The sequence below is a fragment of the Vanessa atalanta genome, chromosome 13 (genome assembly GCF_905147765.1).
Source record: "Vanessa atalanta chromosome 13, ilVanAtal1.2, whole genome shotgun sequence".
Lineage (NCBI taxonomy): Eukaryota > Metazoa > Arthropoda > Insecta > Lepidoptera > Nymphalidae > Vanessa > Vanessa atalanta.
The window spans coordinates 11,773,139-11,796,663 of record NC_061883.1 but is presented as its reverse complement, the minus strand read 5'-3'; the positions used below and the strand labels follow the sequence as shown (position 1 = coordinate 11,796,663).

At 40.3% G+C, this 23,525-nt stretch overlaps 2 protein-coding genes and 1 non-coding gene across 3 annotated transcripts; 1 reads left to right on the top strand and 2 right to left on the bottom strand.

The window, feature by feature from the left end:
- Window positions 1-1,333: 1,333 nt before the first annotated feature.
- On the bottom strand, window positions 1,334-23,221 carry LOC125068377. Its single transcript, XM_047677476.1, has 19 exons — window positions 23,080-23,221; window positions 22,327-22,451; window positions 21,488-21,663; window positions 21,132-21,265; window positions 19,163-19,362; window positions 18,226-18,414; window positions 17,616-17,755; window positions 17,387-17,538; window positions 16,887-17,071; window positions 16,523-16,692; window positions 13,912-14,051; window positions 13,249-13,506; window positions 11,404-11,564; window positions 11,238-11,266; window positions 9,269-9,645; window positions 8,329-8,498; window positions 2,584-2,687; window positions 2,243-2,378; window positions 1,334-1,753 (listed from the first exon to the last, which is right to left on the bottom strand). Exons 1-19 carry the CDS (start codon window positions 23,219-23,221, stop codon window positions 1,334-1,336), a joined length of 3,408 nt encoding a protein of 1,135 aa, XP_047533432.1.
- Window positions 3,427-4,641, top strand: LOC125068433. The gene is made up of 2 exons (XM_047677547.1): window positions 3,427-4,423; window positions 4,575-4,641. The coding sequence occupies exon 1, from the start codon at window positions 3,431-3,433 to the stop codon at window positions 4,259-4,261; it is 831 nt and encodes a 276-aa protein (XP_047533503.1). The 5' UTR covers window positions 3,427-3,430; the 3' UTR covers window positions 4,262-4,423; window positions 4,575-4,641.
- Trnat-agu lies at window positions 15,169-15,242 on the bottom strand. Its single transcript has one exon. It is a non-coding gene; the product is annotated as a tRNA-Thr (tRNA).
- Window positions 23,222-23,525: the final 304 nt, after the last annotated feature.

Below are 23,525 nucleotides of genomic sequence, written 5' to 3'. Positions count from 1 at the left end.
GATGAAACACCGTCACAGTTCAAATATTTTATACCAAATATTTACAAAATTATAAATACAAACCTTTCTCTTTTGTAGCTCTTTCTATGAGTTAAAACTATCAGAATATTTTTAAATTACTTAGAAGAAAGCAGACCTACCGACGGTAAGCGACATTGTTTCACACTATTCATAAATATAGATGATATAACAAACAGACAGACAACTTTATGGAATTTGTTTTAAACAATTTCTGCTCGTTCACAGTTCGATGAATTCTAATAACATTTTGAACCGATGAGCTTATGGTCTGTAATTCTCTTTATTGAAGTTTACGTTATCTGTGGTTTGTTTGAAGAAAAATATGTATTCCATATTTACATTTATTTATTAGTTACTAAAACTAATAAATTTTTATTTCATTTTATTTTTTATTACACCACCCACCTCATATTCTATAAGCTATTCTAACCTACACCGTTGTTGGTTGCCTGGAAGAGATCGCTATGTAGCGATAAGGTCGCCAAAATAGTACGCCTCTTTTATTTAGGCTGTATCCATGTTTTATTTATTTATTTTCTCTTCGTGGTGTACAATAAGGTATGAAGTAAAGAAAATATTTAAAAGGTTAAATAATAAACAACCAGTTAGTATATTTTATTGAACAAAACAACATCACTATTACTAAACATACCCGTGATGAATACTTAATACTTTTACTTTTTTAAAAACCAAATCGGTTACGGACTCGAATGTTGCAATTTTAGTAAAAAGTTTTTATTTAAAATGAAACATAATAATTCAAATAAAGAACATTGATTAATTTAAGCCATTTTTATATCAATTCGTTAATTGTTACACGCAATTGGAGACTTAACATCACGATAACATACATATTTATTATTACGGAAAAAAATACAACATATAAATGTAAACTTATATTGATAAATAAATTGGAATAAAGAATTTGAAAAAAAAACAAATATAATTTTAAATTTATGACTTTCGAGCCCACTTTGTATGCCTTCAAATTTGTTTTTTTTTATGTTATAGGTAGGACGGGTAAATCCGCTACTTCATGGTAATTGGTCACCATCACATATAAACATTGGGGCTGTAAGAAATATTAACCATTCCTTACACCGCACCAACAACATTGGGAACTAAGATAATATGTCCCATACCCGTAGTTACACTGGCTCATACACCATCCAAACCGGAAGACATAAATACTAAGTATTGCTGTTTGGCGGTATAATATAATAGTAGGTGGTACCTCCTCAGTCGGGCTGACACAAAGCCCTACCACCAAGTACACGTATATATTTCCTGCCCTACCATCTTTTTATATTAATTAGTCGATAGTAACTCTACTTATTCTATACGAATCACCGACAACGTTGGAGACGCAATTTTTATGGAAAAAATTATTCCTAAATTCCAAACCCGTCTCGCCCGTGGTGCCGTTAATAGCTGTGACAACATCGTTCGTCCTTTTCCCGTGTCTCTGGCCTAGACTTAAATTATACCTAGTTATTTCTATGCCTAGATTCCTAGAACTGAAGCTCCTGCCTAACGACTTGGTTCGCTTGACGGTAAATTTATCTCTCGGCATTTTTATGTCGTAAATGGGATTAATGATGCCCGTGCAGTGGTTCGGGTTTTGGGTCAAGCTTTGGAGGGAGAGTTTGGATGAGATCAGCTGCAATTGATCCATGTCAGCCTGCAATGTCTCCAGACGGGACTGCGGCACAAAATCTGAATGTTGCTTTGGCTGAAAGAAATATTCTTTGTTGTGCATAATTATATAATCATATTTAAAAAAATTTGTCTAGACTATAGTTTCATACAAGAGACAATTTCGCGTCGCTGGGCTCCTTCAAAGTTCGTAATGGGCCATTAAAGCAAATACGTTTTTACTATTTATTATGATCCTTTGAGTAATTATTTTTTTTAGAAGAGGATATAATTAATTGGGTTTAATTAAATTTTATGAGCTAGTTTCTGTATTCATAGAATCACGTCTTCGTGAACCCACTCCTAGCACAAGCGGTTTAACTCGACGGAAGGAAAGTTATACGGCTGCAAATTCCAAGGACTAACTAACCAAAAAAAATTGACAAGAAACTCAGTAGTAGCTCAGTAGTAACTATTACCGATTCGCACTTATTGCATTGAATAATTAAATGATTGATTGCTTGATTTAACAAGTAAGTTTTTTTGTGAAATTTTGTGTCTATGATGTTAGTAGCAGTTGATGTACCTGCTTGTCGTTACTGTGTCGCGGCAGCGGCGGCGGCTGTGGAGCCTCGTCTCCGGACACGTAGTCCGGGGGCCTCGGTCGGTATACCTGCGGCGCCTCCTGCGCTGACTCTTCCGTGTCTGGGAGTCTCCAAGTACTAGAGAAATTGTTTAATTTTTGATATTGTTAATAAAAAAAATATTAGGTTATAAAGCTTATTTATAAACTTTGTTATGTGTTAAGTTACTGATTACTCTTTGTCTGGCCAATATTGGTTTGGCATTTGAATAAAAGAAAAGAAAATAATGTCGTGCGTCGCGTGTGGTGTGACGTGTGTGGTGCGTGGTGGGTGCGGGACGGACCGGCGCGAGTCGGCGGAGCGCGCCCGTGCGGCGCGCGCGAGGCGGTGCAGCGCGAACAGCGCGCCCTCGCTGTTGGCGGTGAGCGCGCACAGCTCCTGCAGCACCTGCGGGGAACATGCGCTCAGTATACCGCTGGGAAGATAACAGTGACCACTAAAAGTATCTGTCATCAGTGGAGGCAATAAGACGAGGTGTGAGGTTATTGCCTCCACTGATGACAGAATGGCTGGTTCGTTCTTTGCCCAGACGATCGGAATAGCGATTCAACGGGGAAATGCTACTGTAGCATAATTATGTATTTTCATAAATATAAAAAATATAAAAATTACAAAAAAATATGTTATTATAAAAAAATAGATAATTTGTAAAAATAAATAAAGATAAAAAAAAATATTGTAAAATAATACACATATTTATTTGTATGTAAAGCGGTCACGCAAACATATTTATTAGTAGTAAATAAATAGATCGGCCGCTGCCCGGTCCCATTGTCTCGAACGGTACGTCACAAAGGGGCGGCGCTTGCGCCGCGCCGATGGACGATGCACCGGCCGATCGGGCAGTCAGCTGTACGCTTACACGCTATTAACTCAATTCGAAATTCTAAGTAAATTGTATCCGCCGCGTCCTATTTTTATAATTTATAATTTGTAACTGTCTCTGTGTAATTCTGTGCCTCTTCTAAACTTATTCTTCTTCTTCTGACTTTTAGTGTGTGTGTGCTTGTGACTTTCAATAAACTGTCTTTTCTATCTATAAACTCTTTCTCTTCAACTTTTACTCGCTCAACACTCCTTCTTAATTGTACATATCACTACAACTGGTGACCCCGAAGAACACAAGCAAGATGAGCGAGCCTAAAGCACGCATCGAAATGGCACCGAACGTTCCGGAACATGCGGGTGAGACCACGCGTGAATCATTTCGGGTTGGTGTAAGAATCCCACCATTTTACGCCGAGAAACCAGCTCTTTGGTTCTCCCAGATGGAAGCACAGTTTGCTCTGTCAAATATAAAAACTGACGAGACCAAGTTTTATTATGTAACGGGGAATTTGGACCCTCAATATGCTTGCGAGGTGGAGGACATAATCACCTACCCCCCAACTACTAATAAATACGAAAGGCTAAAAAGCGAGTTGATAAAAAGATTATCTGCTTCCAAAGAGAAGAAATTAAAGCAGCTCCTCATGCACGAGGAATTAGGAGACAGAAAACCGTCACAGTTCTACAGGCATCTTACGAACTTAGCTGGACCTGGAGTACCAGAAGACTTCCTGCGCACTATATGGGCAAGTCGACTCCCACATAATATGCAGGCAATTATTGCCTCGCAATCGAAAAGCACGATCGACGATCTGGCGGAATTAGCTGACCGAATTAGCGACGTGGTTGGACCTCAAATGGCGTCAACATCAGCCGTCACGAGTAATAGCAGTGAAAATACCGAAATTGCAGCCCTGGCTAAACAAGTCGCTAGTTTAACCGAAAAAATAGAAAGGATGTCGAGAGAGCGCGGACGGTCTAGATACCGGAACCGCAGTCGTCATCGCTCGAGTTCTACGCGATCAAAATCTTCATCACACTGCTGGTACCATCAACATTTCGGCGAACGTGCTAAAAAGTGTATACCGCCATGTGACTACCGAGCGTCGGGAAACGCAAAGGGCGATCAGTAATGGCGGCCAGTGATTGCCCGAGTACCGGCCGCTTATTCGTGACTGATCGCAGAACCAAAAACCAATTTTTAGTGGACACCGGCAGCGATCTATGCGTTTTCCCCCGATCAGCCTTATCAGGACGACGTGAGAAAACGAAGTTCGAGTTAAGTGCGGCAAACGGTACACAAATTTATACATACGGTTTTATTAATTTAAATTTAAACTTAGGGTTACGCCGTGACTTTACTTGGAGATTTATTATTGCGGATGTTACGAAGGCGATAATAGGCGTGGATTTTTTGTCTTATTACAATTTAATTGTTGATTGCAGAAACCAGCGCCTTATCGACAACACAACTACGCTTACGTCCCCGGCTTCGTCTGCACATTCAGCAGACGTAATATCATCGGTAAAGGTAATCTCTGGTAATTCTGCATACCACGACATACTACGACAGTACCCCGATATTACTCGCCCACCTGGCATACACCGTACACACTCACACAATACGATGCACTTCATTAAAACAACACCTGGACCACCAGTATTTTGTACACCTCGCCGGCTAGCACCAGACAAGCTTAAAATTGCGAAGGCTGAATTTGAAACCATGCTGCAAAGTGGTATCTGTCGTCCTTCCGAATCACCATGGGCATCGCCTTTACACCTAGCGCCAAAGAAAAATGACGGCTGGCGACCTTGTGGCGACTATAGGATGCTCAACGCTCGCACGATTCCAGACAGGTATCCCATCCGTCACATACAGGACTTCACTCACAGCCTCTCCGGCTGTACTGTATTCTCCACCATAGATCTGGAAAAGGCGTACAACCAAATCAGGGTGAATCCCGAGGATATTCCGAAGACCGCTATTACAACGCCGTTCGGACTTTATGAATTTCCATACATGACGTTTGGACTTCGTAACGCCGGACAGACGTTTCAGCGTTTTGTCGACGAAATGCTCAGAGGTCTTGACTTCACATATGCTTTCCTGGACGATTTCCTCGTATTTTCAAAAGACCAACAGACCCACGAGATGCACCTCCACCAGCTCTTCACCAGACTCCGAGAATACGGTATGGTTATAAACAGCTCTAAGTGTATCTTCGGTGTATCCGAGGTCACGTTCTTAGGTCATCGCATCACAGCTCAGGGAACAACACCACTGCCGTCTAAGGTAGATGCCATTAAGGAATTTCGCATTCCAACGACGGTAAGACAATTACGTCGTTTCTTAGGCATGGTGAATTTTTACCGTAGGTTTATTCCCGGCGCAGCGACTTACCAGGCACCTTTAAACGAACTACTATCTGGTTCTGTCAAAGGTTCCAGTCCAGTCAACTTGACAGCACGGGAAGTTGAGGCTTTTGAAAGCTGCAAAAACAGCCTTTGTCAAGCTGCCATGTTAGCACATCCAGACTGCGACGCAAAGCTGGCCCTGGTCACTGATGCATCGGATAGAGCTGTTGGCGCGGTCGTTCAGCAGCTGAAGGAGGGGGCATGGCAGCCTCTTGCATTCTTCTCTCGTAAGTTAAGCCCAGCTCAGATCAAATATTCGCCTTACGATCGTGAACTGCTTGCCATCTACGAGAGCATCAAATATTTCAGGCACATGTTAGAAGCTCGCGACTTCGTAGTCTACACAGACCACAAACCTCTCACCTTCGCTTTTCATAATCGTAAGAACAATTGTTCTCCTAGGCAGTTTCGTCACCTCGATCTGATAGCTCAATTTACCACCGATATCAGACATATATCTGGTAAAAACAACGTGGTGGCAGATACTTTGTCGCGTATTGAGGAAATCACCCAACCTGTTGACCCTGAGAGAATAGCTTTAGCTCAAAGTTCTGATACCGAGTTATCAGAGCTGTTAAAAGGCAACACATCTCTGCAACTCCAGCAATTAAAAATTCCTGGATCTCGGGATAAGCTGTACTGCGATGTCAGTAGCACCACCCCGAGACCTTTTGTTCCCAGAGACTTACGCAGGCAGGTATACACTGCTTGAGTGATCCTGGTGCCAATGCTACTGCCAAGTTGGTCTCAGAACGCTACGTGTGGCCTGGAGTAAAGAAAGACTGCCGGAGCTGGGTACGCAATTGCCTCGCTTGCCAACGCAGTAAGGTGACCAGGCATGTCTTTGCTCCAGTGGGAAATTTTAAACTGCCACAATTGAGATTCGCGTTTGTCCACATCGATTTGATAGGACCCTTGCCGTTATGTCACGGGTACCGATACTGCCTTACGGCAGTAGACCGCTTTACGCGATGGCCTGAGGCAATCCCTCTAATGGACATAACCGCAGAAACTGTGGCAAAGGCCTTATTAAGCGGATGGATATCTCGATTTGGTTGTCCCACAGATATAGTTACCGATAGGGGCAGTCAATTCGAATCAGCACTATTTAAAAATTTGTCTGTCTGTGCTGGTTTTCAGCATCGGAGAACCACGGCTTATCACCCAGCGTGCAACGGACTCGTGGAGAGGTTTCACCGGCAGCTCAAGGCTGCAATAACCTGCCACGGTAATGGACCTTGGGTTGAGTCCCTTCCTCTTGTCTTACTGGGAATTCGCAGCGCATACAAGGAAGACATACAAGCCTCACCGGCTGAACTTGTTTACGGCCAACCTCTGCGACTACCTGGCGACTTCTTTGATCCTCGTAGCGAAGAAACGGCAGACATGACGGACTACCTGTCTTGGTTGCGTAGTTTTGTGCGGAACTTGCATCCATCGCCAAGCTCACACCACAGTGGTAAGGTCAAAAGTTTCATTTATAAGGACTTACCCACATCATCTCATGTTTTTCTCAGAGACGACACCACTAAACGATCCCTAACACCAGCATACTCCGGACCTCACTTAGTTATTTCACGTAGCGACAAGGTGTACAAAATCATGGTAAATGGTAAACAGGTTACAGTATCGATAGATCGTTTAAAACCGGCCTACATACTTAGTGATCCAACAAACACACTACCATCCTACACTCTCACACACCATCACAATACACCACCATCCAATGTTCACACTCATCATCACAACACACAAGAGAAACATCAGAGGCTATCTTTTGCCGGTGATAATATAAAGAAAACACACTCGGGCCGCATTGTAAAATTTCCCGACTATTATCGCCCGTAACCCGGTCTCTGAAGGGGGGTGATGTAGCATAATTATGTATTTTCATAAATATAAAAAATATAAAAATTACAAAAAAATATGTTATTATAAAAAAATAGATAATTTGTAAAAATAAATAAAGATAAAAAAAAATATTGTAAAATAATACACATATTTATTTGTATGTAAAGCGGTCACGCAAACATATTTATTAGTAGTAAATAAATAGATCGGCCGCTGCCCGGTCCCATTGTCTCGAACGGTACGTCACAAAGGGGCGGCGCTTGCGCCGCGCCGATGGACGATGCACCGGCCGATCGGGCAGTCAGCTGTACGCTTACACGCTATTAACTCAATTCGAAATTCTAAGTAAATTGTATCCGCCGCGTCCTATTTTTATAATTTATAATTTGTAACTGTCTCTGTGTAATTCTGTGCCTCTTCTAAACTTATTCTTCTTCTTCTGACTTTTAGTGTGTGTGTGCTTGTGACTTTCAATAAACTGTCTTTTCTATCTATAAACTCTTTCTCTTCAACTTTTACTCGCTCAACACTCCTTCTTAATTGTACATATCACTACACTACTAGCATTCATGCCACCATACCACGCGATCATGATGTATACAGTAACTATTCAGTTAATAATTTTAATTTAAATAAAAAAAATAATGATAAATCCATTGCACATAGCTATTATTTCTGGGCCATTCGTATGTATTTAGTTTTAAGAATGCTAATTGAACATTACGTTGGCAGTATTTGAACAGATTCGATCTGAAAATCAGATACTAACGTGTTTTTTTAATTCATGTAGTTGTTTGTTTTTTTTTTACTGAACTTATTCTCAGTGACTAAACGTCCCCACTATTATTATATATAAAAATGTAGTCGGAGAACAGCAGCTGCATTCGGCGTAAATGGAACAGGCGCCGAAGGATTCGGCAGAGCGACTCACGGAGAAGGCGCGGCGCGCGAGCAGCGCGGGCGCGAGGTCCCCGAGCGCGGCGTGCAGCGCGCCGCCGCAGCGCGCGCCCGCGCCTCCCAGCGGGCTCGCGCGCCACACCACGCACTCGTCGCGCGCCGCCCACGCGCTCTCCTCCGCCTCCGAGCCGCCCGACTCCTCCACTGCACCGCCGTCGGAAGGACGTGAAAGTGAGGAGGAACGAGTTAATAGCGCAATGGTTTGCGGGCCGCCTGACCTGACCCCTCGGGCTACCGTCGCCACTATCGTCGAACGTCGAATATTAGGAGTTCCTTAATTAATTTGAGTTGAAAAAATATATTACTTTTATATTGTTATGCTAGACTTTGATGCAAAAATTTAAAGAGGGATGTAGATTAAATGACACTCGGTGGTAGGACTTTGTGCAAGCCCATTCATCAGATATTCTACCGCCGAGCATCAAAAATTAGTAATGTTGTGTTCCGGTTTCAAGGTCGAGTAATCGAAGTTAAAGAGAAAGGGGACACAAATATAGCTCTCAAGAATGGTTGCGCATTGTCGATAAATAAATAAATAAATATTGGACAACATCACATACATTACTCTGATCCCAAAGTAAGTAGCTAAAGCACTTGTGATTATGGAAATCAAAAGTAACGACGGTACCACATAAACCCAGACCCAAGACAACATAGAAAACTAATTAACTTTTTCTACATCATCTCGGTCGGGAATCGAACCCGGGACTAAGGAGTGGCTTACCCGTGAAAACCGGTGTACACACCACTCGACCACAGAGTCGTCATTGTCAAATGATTAATATTTCTTACAGCACTCATGTTAATGGGCGATAATGACTCCTTACCATCAGCTGGCACAATTGCCCATCCACCTCTGCATTGCATAGAATAGAAAAACTTAACATATAACTTAACAATCGAAAAATATTTACCGCAAAACGAGTCTTTTACACCATTGATAAAGTCCAAGGTTTCTAGTATCGTCGGCCTACTCAAATGTTCTTTAGCCCTCACGGTAGACCCGGCAGACCTCGGTCTCTCGCGCAGTTCCTTGATACTTTCCACGGGCTCCTTGTAAACCAAGCTCTTCAATGTGTGATATTTTCGCCTTAAAGTTTTGGTGTCGGACTGATTTGTGATGGTGATTTCCGGAAACCCATGGGATGTAGCCGGTCTGCTCCTTCTTGATCTTCGCCTAACCTTGGGTTGATCTAAAGTGTTGGTGTTCGAAGTCGACGGAATGACGTCGGGTTTTGTAGTATTCCTCCAAAAGTTACCATGTTTAACACTCGTGAGAATTTCTTCTGTACTTCCGTTATGAGATATTTGTTTTGATGGAGCTCTAAAATACAAGATCAATTTATTCCAATTAATTAACTATACGCTATTAAGTTTTCATTTATTACACCTACTGAATGAAATACTGCTTTTGTATGGATATTCAATAAAAATTTAATATAACGACACTTTTATCTGCAAACTATTATATTTAGATAAGTATTCTTTATTAGGAGAGTAGATAACCTGTTACTATGTGTTAGATCTTGGCACCAACAGTCTAAGTGGGTGGTACCATCTACTTAAAGTCCGATGGATGAGTGAAATATTTCTGAGCCAAAAGTCCAAAGCCAAGTTTATTTCTATTCCATACAAAGGTTCATTTCATACATCAAAATAAATATTTCCTTCGTATAATTTTGTTTTACGTTAATTAGATAAGATGAATAGCTCCTTTTGATTTAAACATAAAAGATTTTATCACAGTTCATGTAGCATTCGATTTAAATATTTTACCGCAACGTATTCGGAAAAATATCTTCGAGAAGTAAATTATCAAAATCCCATTTTCCGCTGAAAGGTCAGGGGTCGATATAAACGCGGCTGTGCCTGTAAACTGTAGCCAATGCGGGTTGAATACTAATCTGATATGCAGAGGGAGCGCTGACGATAACCAACTGTTTTATCTGTTTCTTTATAAACCGACCTTTTTAGAAACCTGTACTCGTGTGTGTAAGCTTTTTACACGCCTTCCCAAATAAGGAGTGTAATGTTATCAGAGCTATTTTTACGTATGGGAATTATATTCCTCCATCATGACTTATCGGTAAGATCCGTTGGAATCCTTACAAAGTCCGTTGTGTCCCATGCTATATTTAAAAAAAAAAAACAATGTGACTTTTAGTACCGGCTTCAAACGGGTGTAATAAAGTAAACGGGTGTAAATTGATATGTGTAATAATATAAGTGTGTACACGAAAACCACGTATGTAATATGTGATTCGTACGTTTTTCTGTGTGTGTGCAAATTAATATAATATTGCCATGTAACGGTAATTGCAAACTGCAAGTACACGAACACGGTACGGCAAGACGAGTCATTAAATTGCATGGTAACGAATTTACGCACTTGATCTTATTTAATGAACATTATTCTTATAATTAGGAATATAATATAAAATTAATAACAAAAATCTTGAAACAAATATATTTTTCGTTCAAAATCATCCATTTATATAATATTGGTATAAGTCGGTCTGTTATGTCTTAGTGGAGAAGTTATTGCAAATGGCCGATGTGGCAAATGTGACGTATGAGCTGCTGATCACAGGATTGTAACACGCTTAGCAAGCTCTTCCTCTCAGAGAATATACATGAATTAGTCACATAACAACTACATATTGAATACTGTGCAGTATAATCTGCTTGCGATCAGAATGGGATCCGACCTTTTGGAACTGAGAAATGCACGTTGGCTAAACAGTGTCGAAGATAGCGAAACGCATTTACCTATTTTGCTAGCGGAAATTTTTACCCGTTTATTACTATATTTAAGTAACTGGATTAATAATTAGTGCAGAGAGAGATTTGAAGAGTTATTCACGCGAATGTAAACAAAGACACGTATAAAACATAATCCCCGAAAACCATGTCTCTCTTAAAGCAGGGCCGGACCGTAAGTTTGAGGGGCAGCACTAGAGAACTGTAATTTTCGACCTACTTTGACGTTCGTCACAGGTCCATCCCATCCCCACAGTGCGTGTAAAACAAACGTCGCCCACCTTCCGACGAGGGTGGAGTTGAACGCCGCCAGCACGCATCGAGTGGCCAGCCGCAGCTTGGCGTCGGCCTTGTCGCGGCGGCTCAGCGTGAGCGCGCGCGCGCGCCGCGGCAGCCGCGCGCCGTGCGACAGCGCCAGCCCGTCTCCCGTCGGGAACACCAGGCGGAACTCTGCGTGCGAAGGAATACGCTCTGATAGTTTACCTTCTCATCTCCCATAGACATCGGAGCTGCGAGAAGTATTAACCATTTCTTGCATCGCCACCCCAACCTCGGGAGCCACTTGGGAACCACAATTATGCCTATAGTTACATTGGTTCGATCGAACATCAAACAAATGCTCAAAAATAAGTATTGCTTTTTGGCGGCTGAATATCTTATGCGTGGGTGGTGCTAACCCAAACGGGCTTCACAAAACTCAATTCAAAGCATTCATCCAAAAAAATTATAGAATATAAATGATATGAAACTGAACTATGTTTATGTGTGGAATTTTTTTTTAATATAATGGTTTATGTAAACATATACATACGTGCGCTTGAAAAGCAAATGATTCCATTAGTTTAAAATATATAAGAAAACATTATTTGTGACATTTGAAGATTCTAGCCATAGAAGAGATCTAGCCATCTTTCATACAAAGGAATAAAATAAACTTCAGTTCAATGGAATCATTAGAATTAGTATTTATCTATACATATATAGCATATTCGTTTTAGTCTTTGACACTTTAATTGGAATAGCTTTTGAGATACTTAAAGCCGTTGATCTTACGTCTGAACTCATTCCGGTCAGATTGCCGTTCCATCGGATTAAGAGTCAAGGAACACAAAGAACATCTTAGTTGGCTCAAACACTTATATCCTTAAATATGTCGTGTGCTACATTTACAATATAATATTTTTTCCACTGTTTTTCATTAATCAAGTCTTCGTATATCTTATTAAGTCACAAGTACAAAAAACAAAACATTTAACATTAAATACTTATAAAACTATTGTGATATTGTTATTGTTATAGTAATTTTGTTAAAAGCCTTTTAGAACAGAGCGACCCTTTCAAATATAAAAGCTTTGATTTGCCTGAAAGTTTTAACTTTGATTTCTCGAGGGGAAATAAAAACACGGTTTCCTTTCGATTGAATCAACGTTTTTTTTTTTTTTTTTTATTTTAAATATATTATTCTCGGAATGAAGTCGTACATTGTAATCATTTTTAAGGAAATACTTATTTGGGATCTCGACTAAATGTTACTTTACTTGCTAGTAACCTTAAGTTTCCTCCTCAAAGGGAGAGGAGGCCTTTAGCCCAGCAGTGGGAAAATTTACAGGCTGCTAATGCTAATGCTAAACCTTAAGTTTAGATTAAGTTATATACGTATAAGATCACTTTTTTGTAATGTTTCAAAAAATAGTTTTGTTTTTTAAAGGCATGTAATACTATTCCACAAGTGTCATAATGGCTGTCGACGTCTCAGAATAAATTACAGAGCGGGTTGCGAGGCGCGATCGACTGGAAGATTTTAATCATAGATATTTATATTCACGATTTACGTTATTGCGGCTAGACGCGTTCTAAATTTTGATTGTGGATAATGAAAATACTTATTTAAAGTCAAAGTGTTTTTCTCAAAGTTCCACAATGTTATTCTTCTGCAATTATTTTTTATTTTATATGTAGTCGGATGTTAAGTGGTCACCACCGCCCATAGACATTGGCGCTGTTAGATATATTAACTGTTTCTTACATCCTCACCAACCTTCGAAACTGCTTGGTGATAGAATGATGAGCGTTTGGTACTTACCCAGACGGGCTTGCACAACAATCTAGTTTTAAAATAATTTAAAAGACCTACCAAAATGACGATATCGGTCCAAGACGTCCACCAAAGCCTTCGCCCACGCGAACTTCTTCGCAGCATCGAGCAACCCCAGACAGGGGTCCGACCCCTCGTGAACGCTGAGGCAGTACGATTTCAATCCTTCAAACTCCCCCAGACACTTTTTATCCTCGAAATCTTCCAAAAACCAGGAGTTCTCCAAAGCGGTGTTATAGAGATCGTTCAGATATGGTTTTAGAACCGGTCCGAGGTATTTCTTGTCTTCTTTGGCGCCTGCAGATGTAAATAGATGGCTCAGACGATTGACGAGCAATGTTGATCACGTTGCTTATTATAGTCGGGGCTGGTTCAATTTTTGAACACTTAAAAGCGGTTAAAATGGTACTACCATCGTCGTCATAATTAAGTAAATTACCAAAATATTGTACCATTTTCTGAAAAAATACTACAATGAACAAATATTACAAGTTTCTGGTAGGAAATGTCAAGCTAGATAAAAAGTATAGTAATCGTCTAAGGTTTTGTCTTAATATCTTTGATCGAGACGATCACTTACATAAATTGACGGTTCGGCAGAAGTAAGAGCACGAGTATGTATCCGAGCCAGCTGCCCTAACAATAATAAATACGTATATTACAAATAGAGTATTTAAACATAGAAGAGCCGATCCGACCGACCTCGGTAGAGCCAGCGCAGCACGTCGGCCAGCAGGCGGCGCGCGTGCGGCGCGTGCGGCGCGGCGGCGCGGCGCGCGGCGTCGATGAGGCACGCGGACGACGCGTCGTAGTAGTCCTTCAGCTTGTTCCATTTCCTCGCCCTTGAGTTATTTTTTTTATAGAAATATATGCCATGTGCAAGGGCTAGGGCCTTCTATATCTAGGCGAAGGATTTGGACTTTACCATTTAGTATGAACGGTTTTCGACTGCAACGTGTATCGCCTGCACGTTGCACGAAATTAATTATAAAAGCAAACTAAGCACGTGAAATTCAGTGATGCTCGCTCGGGTTTGTACTCGCAATCATCGGATAAGATTCACGTATTCTAATCACGACTCTATAAAGAAAGATCAAGAAAAAGTTGATTGTCAATAGTTTATTCAAACGACACAAAACAAGTCCATATACGAGTATTATGAGTTAAATATATTATATATATAAATATATACATTTTGTTTTTTAACCCTAACATATTAGCCTTTATTTAATCAGCTGATCACAATAACGCTTATACAGTGTGGCTGTGACATCAACGCATTGAATGATACTCCTAATTATATATGGCGTTTAAAGACAAAGCGCAAAAAAAAATCAAATATATTCATTAACTTAGCCACGGGACCTGTTTTTTCATTTCATTAATTTACAACACCCTACAACATTATCGGAGATATTGTTATATGTATACTAGCGGGTCCATAACTTCGGCCAAAATAGGTCAAACGTTGCCGTTCCGAACTATTCATTCACAAAATGATTAACCTAAAGTAATGCCAGCTGAAGTCAAAGGGGACTGTGCGGGGAGCGGGAGAGAGGGTACGTCCAGGCGTTGCCGTTTTTACAGGTTATTGAACTAATTTAGCAAATGGTGTTTTGATTTCCGTTTGAACTATTTTATTCGAAAATTTCGATTGTGTATTATTTGTCTATCGGTTTTTTGGAATATTTTATCAACTTTATATAAACAAGTACTTATTAATAGTCGTTTCATTTAATGTGATAACGTCGACCACTCTGTATAAGGTTAAAAAATACTATACGATAAAATTACTTAACCGTGAAGCGCCGGGCCTGGTTGCCTTTACGTTAAAAATAACTCTACATAATATTTATTTTCCAAGTGCCGAATAACGCTCAAGGAAGAAACAAAAAAATACTTATGCAGTTATAAAAGGTATTTGTAAAAAATATACTTTTATCATTATCACTATTAATGAGGCCCCGGCGAGATTCGAACTCGCGATCTCCTGTTTACTAGACAGGCGCTTTAACCAACTAAGCCACGGCGCCTACGTACGGAACGGCGAAATTACGAACCATTTACATCTTAGTTGAATACATTTTAATTTAATTATTTTATTTTATTTATATATTACAAGTTATTACTCACGTGCTGTGTAAAATATTTGAATATACTATTATTACAAATGTGAAAGTAACTCTGTCTTCAAGCTTCAACTGCTAAACCGATTTAGAAGCAATTAAGTGTAGAGATAGTTCGACTGCCGAGGAAGGAACTAGGCTACTTTTGAGACTTATATAAAAAATTATAAAACCCATTAGACTTATATACAGTTCTCGGAAATCAATTATTATGTTTAATTTAATTAAACTGTAGCAAAGTAACAGGGTTAGTAACTCTTTTTTGGGGCAATGTATACGTTTTTACAACAGGATCCCAGAAAACGTTCAAAATTATTCAATTATAAAATTCAAAAGAGTCGTTAAAGAGCGTTTGTGTGCTAAAGGATATTACAACACTAATGACTTTTTAGTTGACTGCACACCTTGGGAATGAAATGATCGCCTCCAGGCTGTTTCAAATAACTAAAATATAATTATCATTGTACATGGAAAATGGTTAAAAAATATATATATATATATATATCCCGCTGAATTTCTTTCGCCGGTTCTTCTCAGGTCCGAGGTGCTAAATTCCGAACCGGTGGTAGATTTTTGACAATCAATAAGCAAGTGTAAACACTTCTATATTGAATAAAGATTTTTGACTTTGACTTTGAAAGAAAACAAGTGGAAATAGGTATTGTAGGAGTACACATAAATAATATACATAGCACTGTTTTCGTTGATCGATGTAATTGAGAGCCGAGGGGGCTCAGAACACTTAAATCTTAACCGAAGTTCGGGTTCAAAATGTAAATCTTCCATATGTTATCCAAGCCTACTCCTCAAAAACATGTAAGGCCTTAGCAGTGGAACATTATACAACACTTATAAAATGAATTAAATTCACGATCGTGTTTTGAATGAAGTTGCAAGTTTGTTCTCACAGAATAGTTATACAGAAGATCTTAGTAATAATTACAGCAGAGCTGGATTCCGGAGTGGGACCGAGAGAGCATAGGGGCCATTAGAGATAAAAAAAGTTTATCTATTTCGTAATAGTAAACTTAAAGCTTATTAAACTATTTAAATAGAATACCTAGTAAATTATTTTAAATATCTTGACAGAAACAAAATTAAAAGTAATTGGAGCCCTTCACTCTTTTGTCGGCTCCTGTCCTCCAGACCTCTAAATTCGACCCTAAACACGAATATAAAAACCATACCTGTAGGACGCAAGTTCCTTGTCCAGAGAGAGACTGTGTTGGAGTTTTGAGAGGTAGGCGTCCCGCGCCTGGTCCAACATTATCGCCAGGATATGGACCAGATCTTCCACGTGCTCCTGGTGGAGGGACGTGGCTTGGAGGAGGTTCGCACGGAACGAATTGTGGTGTTCCTAGATGTTTGATTGCTATGGTACCATTACATGACATAATAGAATCCATTCCATAAACCAAATTACATAAGGAGAAGGTTTTTATATATAATATCATTATATAAGGAGCCGCACCTCGTTATATCGCCCGCTTTAAATTTAGAAGTGAATGATAGTGAATTGTATGTTCGTGTATGTATGGGGAGTACACTCACGTAAGACACCATATTCTTGCACGCGAGCAGCTCTTGCGTGGCGGCGGCGAGGTACCGCAGCACGGCGGCCGGCGGCGCCGCCCCCGCGCCCCGCGGCCCCGCGCCCGCCCGCCACGCCGCCGCCCAGCGGCCGCACAGCGCCGTCTCCAGGCGCTCGGCCGGCGACTGCGGCACGTCCTCGCCCACTGAGAACAGAGCTTCGCTATTTGTTAAACATTTCTGCTAGTCTCACACGTGCACCGCTTCGTACCTCGCTCGTGCGATCTTAAAAGCTAACAGTGATACGTCATACGCCTTCTTCATATGAAAGAAAATAATAGAACCCTTTGCACTAGACTTTAATGTAGGCCCCTCTGTTTGAGGAACCTTGTTTTAACTAAGGATTTTGACGACCTTTTAAAACTCAATTTATTCAATATAGAAGTTCTACACCACAACCCTTGGCCCCTCACACACTCTCACACACACTCACACGCACACACACTCGCACACACACTCACCGGCCAGGCGGCGCAGATACTGCAGCGCGTGGCGCAGCGCGAGCGCGTCGCCCGCCCACGAGTGCGCGCGCGCCCCGCGCCGCGCCGCGCCGTTGCGCTCCACCGCGAACACGAAGCCCGACACGCCGCCGTGCTCGCACAAGTGGAGCAGGCTGGAAACACATTCCTCGCCGTTTTACAGTCTTCGAGCACGACCTGCCTGGTTATAAATAAGCGCTTAGGAACGCACTCGTCCAGCACGAGCAGCAGGTGGTGCGCGATGTGGGCGCACAAAAAGAATCGCTCCGCGCCGCCCCGCGCCGCCACGCGCTCGACGCGCCGACGCAGCGCGCACCACGCCGCGTGCCGGCTCAGCAGGTGCGCGGCGCCCTGCACACGAGTCGCACGGTATCCTTCACCAAATCTACATTTGCACCGCTATTAAAATCTTGTGCGGGCCTGAGTACGTATTGATAGTTAATATTAACCAATGATCTAGAGTAACTTTGAAGTGTAATATGAGTCGAGATCACCCAGTCTAGAAGACATGAATTAAACCAAGATAGTATCGGAAAATTATCTTCGCGTCCAACGGCAACAGAAGCCAGAACAAAGCCAAACCATGTTGTTTATCTTTGACGGTTGAAGAAAATATCATTGTCGAATTGTTATTTTTACAGTGTCCCGTGTGGAATGTGTGGATATGCATTCAATAGTTTAAGGATATTGGTGTACAAATTAAATTCAAACGAAGCTACTTTCGACAAACATTCAATCAAGTAGGACATATATTTTATTAAAATATATTAATAGAGATCAATTATGTTTAAGAGAGTGTTTATACGAATTTTACAAGATACCTGGAAGCATCCTTCTCTCATTTTGTCAATCATGCTGTTCAGGGCTCCCGCGACTCTAGCAATGGAAGAATCGGGGGAGTTATGGCCGTCCAAAGTGGCTTCCAGGATGGGATGCCACAGCTGCCATGTCGAAGCTCGATCGGCACTGACTATCGACGGCGGCGGTGCGACTGCAGCTGCGTAATAATCCTATTGAAATAAAATTAAACAAGAGAAATGAAACAATGTCTCAAAATCATATTAAAATGGACTTTGGTATATCTGTTTGAGATAAGTTGGCACAAGTGAGTAAACTTTCTTGGAGAAACTTTTTATATAACTATCCATTTGGTTGTAACTCTTAGGTGGCAATGCAGCACATTAACTATTTTTTTGTATTTTTTTTTTATATAAGATTAAGAATCCCCTTTTTTAAGGAATTACCCTCCAATTAAGCTTAAAGTATGTGCTAGGAGTGGGGATGACATTAGCCCAAGGGGTTAGGTTCAACCTACGACTTTTTACGTCGCTAGGCGGTCTTATACCGTTCAACTGATTGCCATCAGAATTGTTTTATGTACATAGACAGGATAACGTCTGGCGGGTTTTGCTAATGTACAGTAATATTATAAATACGAAAGTATCTACCTGTCTGTCTATCTATTACGCTTTCACGGTTAAATCACTGAACCGTATTTGATGGAATTTGTTATGTATCAATGCTGAACGCCAATGAAGGATATGCTTCACCATACTATTTTATACCTAAATCCTACCCTTTAACACGCGGGAAAAGCCGCATGCAAAAACAAATATCATATAACTTACAAGACTATGATTAATTTAGATTTTAGGATACCTATGAATGACAAATCGTTACAATAAAAAGGAAAGTCAATAATATATATCTTTGCGATAGAATCATATACGATGTTGCTGGAAAAGAGAGAAGCCGTACCGCCTGCGCGGCCGTGTAGTGCAGCAGGGCGAGCGGGTGCGTGAGCGGCACGCGCGTGGCGTAGGCGTGCGCGCTGCAGCCGCCCGCGCGCGCGCCCAGCACGAGCTTGGCCTCCGCGCGCCCCGCGCCCACCCGCACCCGCACCCACGCCGCGCCCTCCACGATGGCCAGTCGGTGCTCCGCGGTCACTTGCTGGCTGACTGGGCCATGGAAGTTGCACGGTTACGAACGCACTTCGCCTATATTCCTCCATAGAGAGAGTATGTGTTTTCGACTTGTTTCCTTCATTATAGCCACCGAAATACACATATATTTTTTTAAATTGTCATACAAATAAATATATATATAACGCCGTAAAATTATATAAAACGTTAGATAATTATTAATCTCGCGAGATTGTCAACAGTTCGGAGATTGTGAACGTATGAAATTAAAAATAATCTTTCGTTTGAAAGCAGTAGGTATGTTACGGTACAATTTTACGACGACATACCTACTCGTATTTACAACTAAGATATATATATCATCTGTATATTTTAGCAAAGTAATATTATTACGATAAAAAACATATTTATATTTTTTTCTTAATTCTCTTTTTTTATTTAAATAATAAATATAAATATGAGTAACATGGTACATGTTACGGAATGAATATTGCTTGGAACAAATAATAAAATGAAATGTATCATTACGTTAATTGAACGCGAGATAAAGAACCACAGAAAACAGTCTTTTCTTTCACGTAAACGTTTCTTTTAAACAGACGAAAAATATTATTTTAAATGTATAATTAGTATTCCACATTTTAAAGCGCATACGTAGCGAAAGCAGAAGGTTTGCTTTGAAGCGATGAACGCAGCGGTGCAATCCATCAACATTATTATTTAAATAAACTTTGCAAATACACTCGCAGAGCTTCAACTAACTGGGACATTTCGAGAGTCAGTTTTAAATGGGTTTGTGGAAAAGTTAAAACTACTGCGAATAAAGTCGACAGTTCGGTTATACGAGTAACTACTGTGTAATACGACTATGAATACCGTCGAGTATCAAATAACATTAAAATTTATAACTTTTACTTGTTAAATGATTGAAGAGTACGGGAAAAACATTATGAAAATTTTTATGGGTTTTTATTTTAAATATAGTGAATGGTTGGGGTGAGGTTGATCGCTCTATATTAATGAAAGGAAACAGCCCTCCCGCAACCACACTCAACGCGCCCTCGACTATAGGCAACATTGCGCGTACAGAAATAGTCTAGACACGTGTGCACAATCAAGGGATAGGCGAGCGAATATATTCTGTAGTCGAGAAACAAACTGGGACGAGTCTAGTGACGTCATTTATTTTACGACTTATACAAACTGAAACAAAAAACGCAAAAATTACAAGCATGAGAACACATACGCACCATTGAGTTCATGCGTTTTGATTTTTCTGAAATTTCCTACAAGTTTGTTGTTTAACAATACAATTTGCTGAGTGGAATTTATGTATGGCACACTGGCAAAGCTTTTTAGCACTTTTTTCTTTATTTATTTTAAAAGGAAGACGAGCACACTGGCCTTCCGATTGTAAGTGGTACCTTGGCATTGCAAATATTATTAAATCAGTCTTTAAATAGTGGCACTAATTTTATTTGTTCAGAAAGTAACTCTGTCTCTGTCTGTTTATCTGCCTTTTGCGCTTTTGCGGCCAAAACACTGAACCTAATTTAATGAATTTTGGCAAACCTTGCAATAAATATGTCACGTTAAAGACAAAAAATCGAATTATTAAAATATATTGTGAAATTTTCGATACCTATTCTATTGAGGTGTCAAAGTAACCGGTTGCGGTTTATGGTGTAACAGCCACTAGCACCCTCCATTGCTCCACCATATTTTGAAAATGAAAAGAATAAGAAGGGATCTAATATTTGGCTCATTATGTCCATAGGACCAGATCCAGCGTCGGTGCCACTCACCGCGCTCGAGGTAGCAGTAGGCGAGCGGCACGGCGCGCGCGGCGGCGCGGGCGCCCAGCGCGCGCGACGCGCCCCCGCCGCGCGCCTGCGCACAGCGCGCCACCAGCTCCACCCAGCGCTCCACCACCTTGTCCCTGTTCACACCGATCTACTCTGACTACTGACTACTGACGAGCTACGGTAGCCATCGAATGTTTATGAGTAGTCTGATCTTCGATCTGTGTATAACTTTCGTTCTAAATCATAGAAACTCGGTTTATACCCGTGGGGATATAACCTTATTGAAAGAAACGATAACTAGAAAGAAGATCATTCAAAACCGGACACAAAATTATTTAAAAATATTAAAGGCTCACCTGTTCAAATAGCCAGTAGGAGTGAGGAATTCGGACCACTTGTCGGCTTCACGTCCGGTCAGTCTGATTTTTCCGTAGCCGACTGGACCCTCTTGTAAACGGCACTCGTCGCTGACTGTGTTCAGAATCGGCAGAGAATCTAGTGTCACCAAATATTCTAGAGATCGGGAACGCATCTGTGTTAATAAAAATATATTATTATTTCGGTCCAAATAGTTACTATATTATATTTCCAACTTCTAAATTAAATACGACACGTCAAAGAAATAGATATCAAGATTGTCATCATCTAAGTCCACGCAGCTCCACACTATACAGCTCAATGAACTCACCCGTCGTTCATTCACATTTTTGACTCAATCGGAGTATTCCATACGTAGTAATAGTTATTTTAAATGCCTCCCCTTAAGTTTAAGTAGATCTCAGATCGAAATTATTAATATTTATAACCGTATTAATATTATATTTTCACTTCTCTGTTTGAGTGGTACGGGGGGTCCTAAACAGCAGACCGGAAGAGTACAATTTAGCGTTATCGAACGAAAACTGGAAAGAGCGAAAAAGCCACTAAACTTATGTGTACAGTAGTAGTAGTAGTAGTAGTCCTAATAATTTTTAAGCCAACACTTACCTCAATATTTACAAAAACTAAGGTGTCTTTTCACGTATAATCATTACGCATCTAAAAACATTCATTACTGTCAATAAGAAGTTGTTACTTCACACCCTATTGCAGGTCCACCACCACACTCACCACATCCATACGGTAAATTGTCATTCCATTTATAATCAGTGTGTTGGAGTGGTAAGGTCGGGTTATATACAGATAGATGTCAAACCTTCTTATCCCTATGTAATGCTATGAGATGACAGCAACGGAAGCGCGGATCTCTCTGCCCAGCGCCATCCACTATCCTCTGCACTAAGCTCTCTACAGCACATTCTGTCTCCACTGACATTCGTCCTTGATTTAAAATAAACATAATAAATAAATAAATAAAACAATTTTGTTGTTTACATACAAATTATACCAATTTCTTAATTTACTTAACATAGTAGTAAAACGATCACCTTTCTTTTTAAGATATTTTATTTAAATAAAAAGACGTATCTAGTTATTTAAGTAAAAATAATTAAGTTATATCAAAGACATTTTGTAGATGAGGGAAGTGATTGTAGTTGCGATGTAACAATGCGCCATCAACGTAAACCTACCTGATTAGTTTCCTATCTTACTGGCTAATTACCTAATCTTCAATATGTTTGGACAAAGTAATCAGTAAAAAAATGTCTGAAATCCTAAAAGTCAGGAAGTGATAAGCAATATTGTCATTACGATTACATTTAAAGCATGACACTACATAACAGGACTGTAGCTAACTTCCCCGTTACTTGACTAAAATACCTACCACTTGAAAAAAAAGTACAAGAACGGCTTATTCATTAAATCGATGAGTAAACCCTTTTTGAATCTTTCTTTGCATACAAATCACGCACGGAAAAATCTTATTCTAATTCATCTGTTCGTCTTTACGTACTCGTGTTACAACTAATGTATTATAGAAAAATAATTTCTAATCTTTATATCTTACCATTTAAATCCTCCTCATAAAGCGTGTCCACGTATGAGTTAAGGGACCTTACTTGTTGGGCGGAGAACCGCAATCCTGACGATGGGAGATGCAGGTCTGATCCTGGTACGTCAGTAGCCAGCTCTGAAGCGCCCGACCCCATCGCTAAATAATAATTATATAAAAATATTTGGCTTTTTTTTTAATGCAAACATTTACTAATTATTATTCTTCTATAGATGGTTTTAAATCGTCATACACTATAAATTTATAAATAAATAAATGAATATTGGACAACATCACATACATTACTCTGATCCCAATGTAAGTAGCTAAAGCACTTGTGTTATGGAAAAACAGAAGTAACGACGGTACCACGAACACCCAGACCCAAGACAACATAGAAAACTAATGAACTTTTTCTACATAGACTCGGCCGGGAATTGAACCCGGGACTAGAGTGGAGT